The 1793-nt window shown below is 62.9% G+C and overlaps 1 protein-coding gene across 1 annotated transcript in view; it reads left to right on the top strand.

Moving 5' to 3' along the window:
- Positions 1-593: 593 nt before the first annotated feature.
- Positions 594-1793, top strand: part of Aatk (apoptosis associated tyrosine kinase) — a 15909-nt gene continuing 14709 nt past the window's right edge. Inside the window, exon 1 of the mRNA XM_010618741.3 lies at positions 594-730. Coding sequence (XP_010617043.1) covers positions 686-730 — 45 coding nt within the window. The 5' untranslated portion in view covers positions 594-685. The remainder of the gene's footprint in view (positions 731-1793) is intronic.

Below are 1793 nucleotides of genomic sequence, written 5' to 3'. Positions count from 1 at the left end.
CACCACCAAAGGCATTGGGGGTGGGCCAAGCAGTGGACAACTTGGAGCAGCTTCCGACTGACACACAAAGGGCCACCTTCTCAGGGCCTGGGAGCTCCCGCATTTTGGAGGAAAGATAGGCCTGTAACTTAGGGCCCTGGCCCTGAGCTGTCCAGACCCCAGCATGTGGCCCATAGCCTGTAGCCAGCTCCATGACTGCTCTTCCTTGGCAGTGTCTGTGTCACCCTTCTGGCCTCAGAGCAATGGAGTAGGGTGTCCAGGGTCCAGGGGAGAAATGGAGGGCTCCTCCCACAACCCCTGAGCTCCTGATCTCGAGCCCCTGCTTTGGAAGCTGGGTCCAGGTTGGCCTCTTTGCCGGGCTGATGAGCCCCGCTGATGTCAGAGTGGTCCTCAGAGGTCAGCCACAGGACTGCAGGCTCTGTCTGCTGGCTCCGGGTCTCGTCAAGGTGCAGCATCCCGGACAACTTCGCTGAGCAGGAGTTGGAGCTAAGGCTTTGCCCAGAACATGGGAGTCCAGAGTGGGATGAGGCCCAGGGCAGGATGGCCGGGCCTTGCTGGGTGCTCAGCTCTGCCTTCCTGTGCCCCCTTCTCAGCAGATGGTGCCCCGCTCAGCGAGCTCTCGTGGTCGTCTTCCCTGGCTGTGGTGGCCGTGTCCTTCTCCGGACTCTTCACTGTCATCGTCCTCATGCTGGCCTGCCTGTGCTGTAAGAAAGGTGGCATCGGGTTCAAGGTGAGGGCTGGGAGTCCAGCAGGGCTGCCCACCGTTCCCCCGGGGTCTCTCACATCCACAGCCTGAGGTCTCCTCCTTCTGGCCCACCGTGGCTCTGTAGACCCTGGGACCCCACAGCCCTCCTCTTGGGGCTCTCAGAGGCCTTTGCCCACTGCCTGCCCCTCTTCAGGTGCCCTCTGAAGGGCATGGCCTCATGCTGTTCCGTCCCAGGTCAGGGTCAGTCCCATCAGGGGTGAAGGAGGCCAAGACTGGCCTTAAGGCTGGGGGCTCCTGCAACCCAAGGGCTCCGACTTGAGTGGAGGGGCGACCCTGTGAGGTCCTCAGGCCCTTGCTCACTGAATCAGAGAGAGCAAGTCATGCACACAGGGTCCCAGGCACCAAACCGTCATCTGGAGTCCCCAGCTTGGGCATTGTCTTCCCATCACGTTGTCTGCAGGTTCTAGATGCCAGGGCATCTTTACTGGCCCTGGGGAGGCTGGACTTGAGAGGTGGGCCCCCCTCTAAAGATGGTGGCTGAGGGTAGACTGTTCCCCACCACGCAAGTCTCCCTGCAACCCCCATCCCGTGTGGCTCTGGGCAGGGAGGGTCAGCAGGAGAAGCACAGAGCCACACCCGATGCGGAGGCCCCGCCCAGGGTCGCGTGGGCCACAGTCCTGCCGGTCAGCACATTGCGGCCTGGCCAGAGCCCTCCAGCCATTCATGTGCCTACGCAGGGCAGCCCCGCCGGGGAGGAGGTCAGATTCCTGAACTTGGAGAGTCAGGATGGGAGGGGCCTCCTGTGCCTGAGCACAGCACCCCATCTGTATTTCAGGGCCAGCTCCCTAAGTGACCCACAGCCCGGCCACGGAGGCCCCATGTTAGAGTCCCAGCTCTCTCCCCACCCTTCCTGATGCTGTGTCTCAGAGAGAGGCCTTTGAGCCGGTGCCTGCTCACCCCTACCTTTTTCAGAGCTGCCATTGCCGGCTTTCAAGGGGAGCTGTGTGCCCACTGCCCTCGCCCTCGGGCACACAGTTGCTCTAGAGGATCTGAGCTGTGGGGCGGGGCGGGGGGGGGGGGGGTGGGG

This window comes from Fukomys damarensis, unplaced genomic scaffold (assembly GCF_012274545.1).
Source record: "Fukomys damarensis isolate Sample0158 unplaced genomic scaffold, DMR_v1.0_HiC HiC_scaffold_23, whole genome shotgun sequence".
NCBI lineage: Eukaryota > Metazoa > Chordata > Mammalia > Rodentia > Bathyergidae > Fukomys > Fukomys damarensis.
Note: the sequence above shows the minus strand (reverse complement) of the source record. Positions and strands in the feature narration are given on the sequence as shown.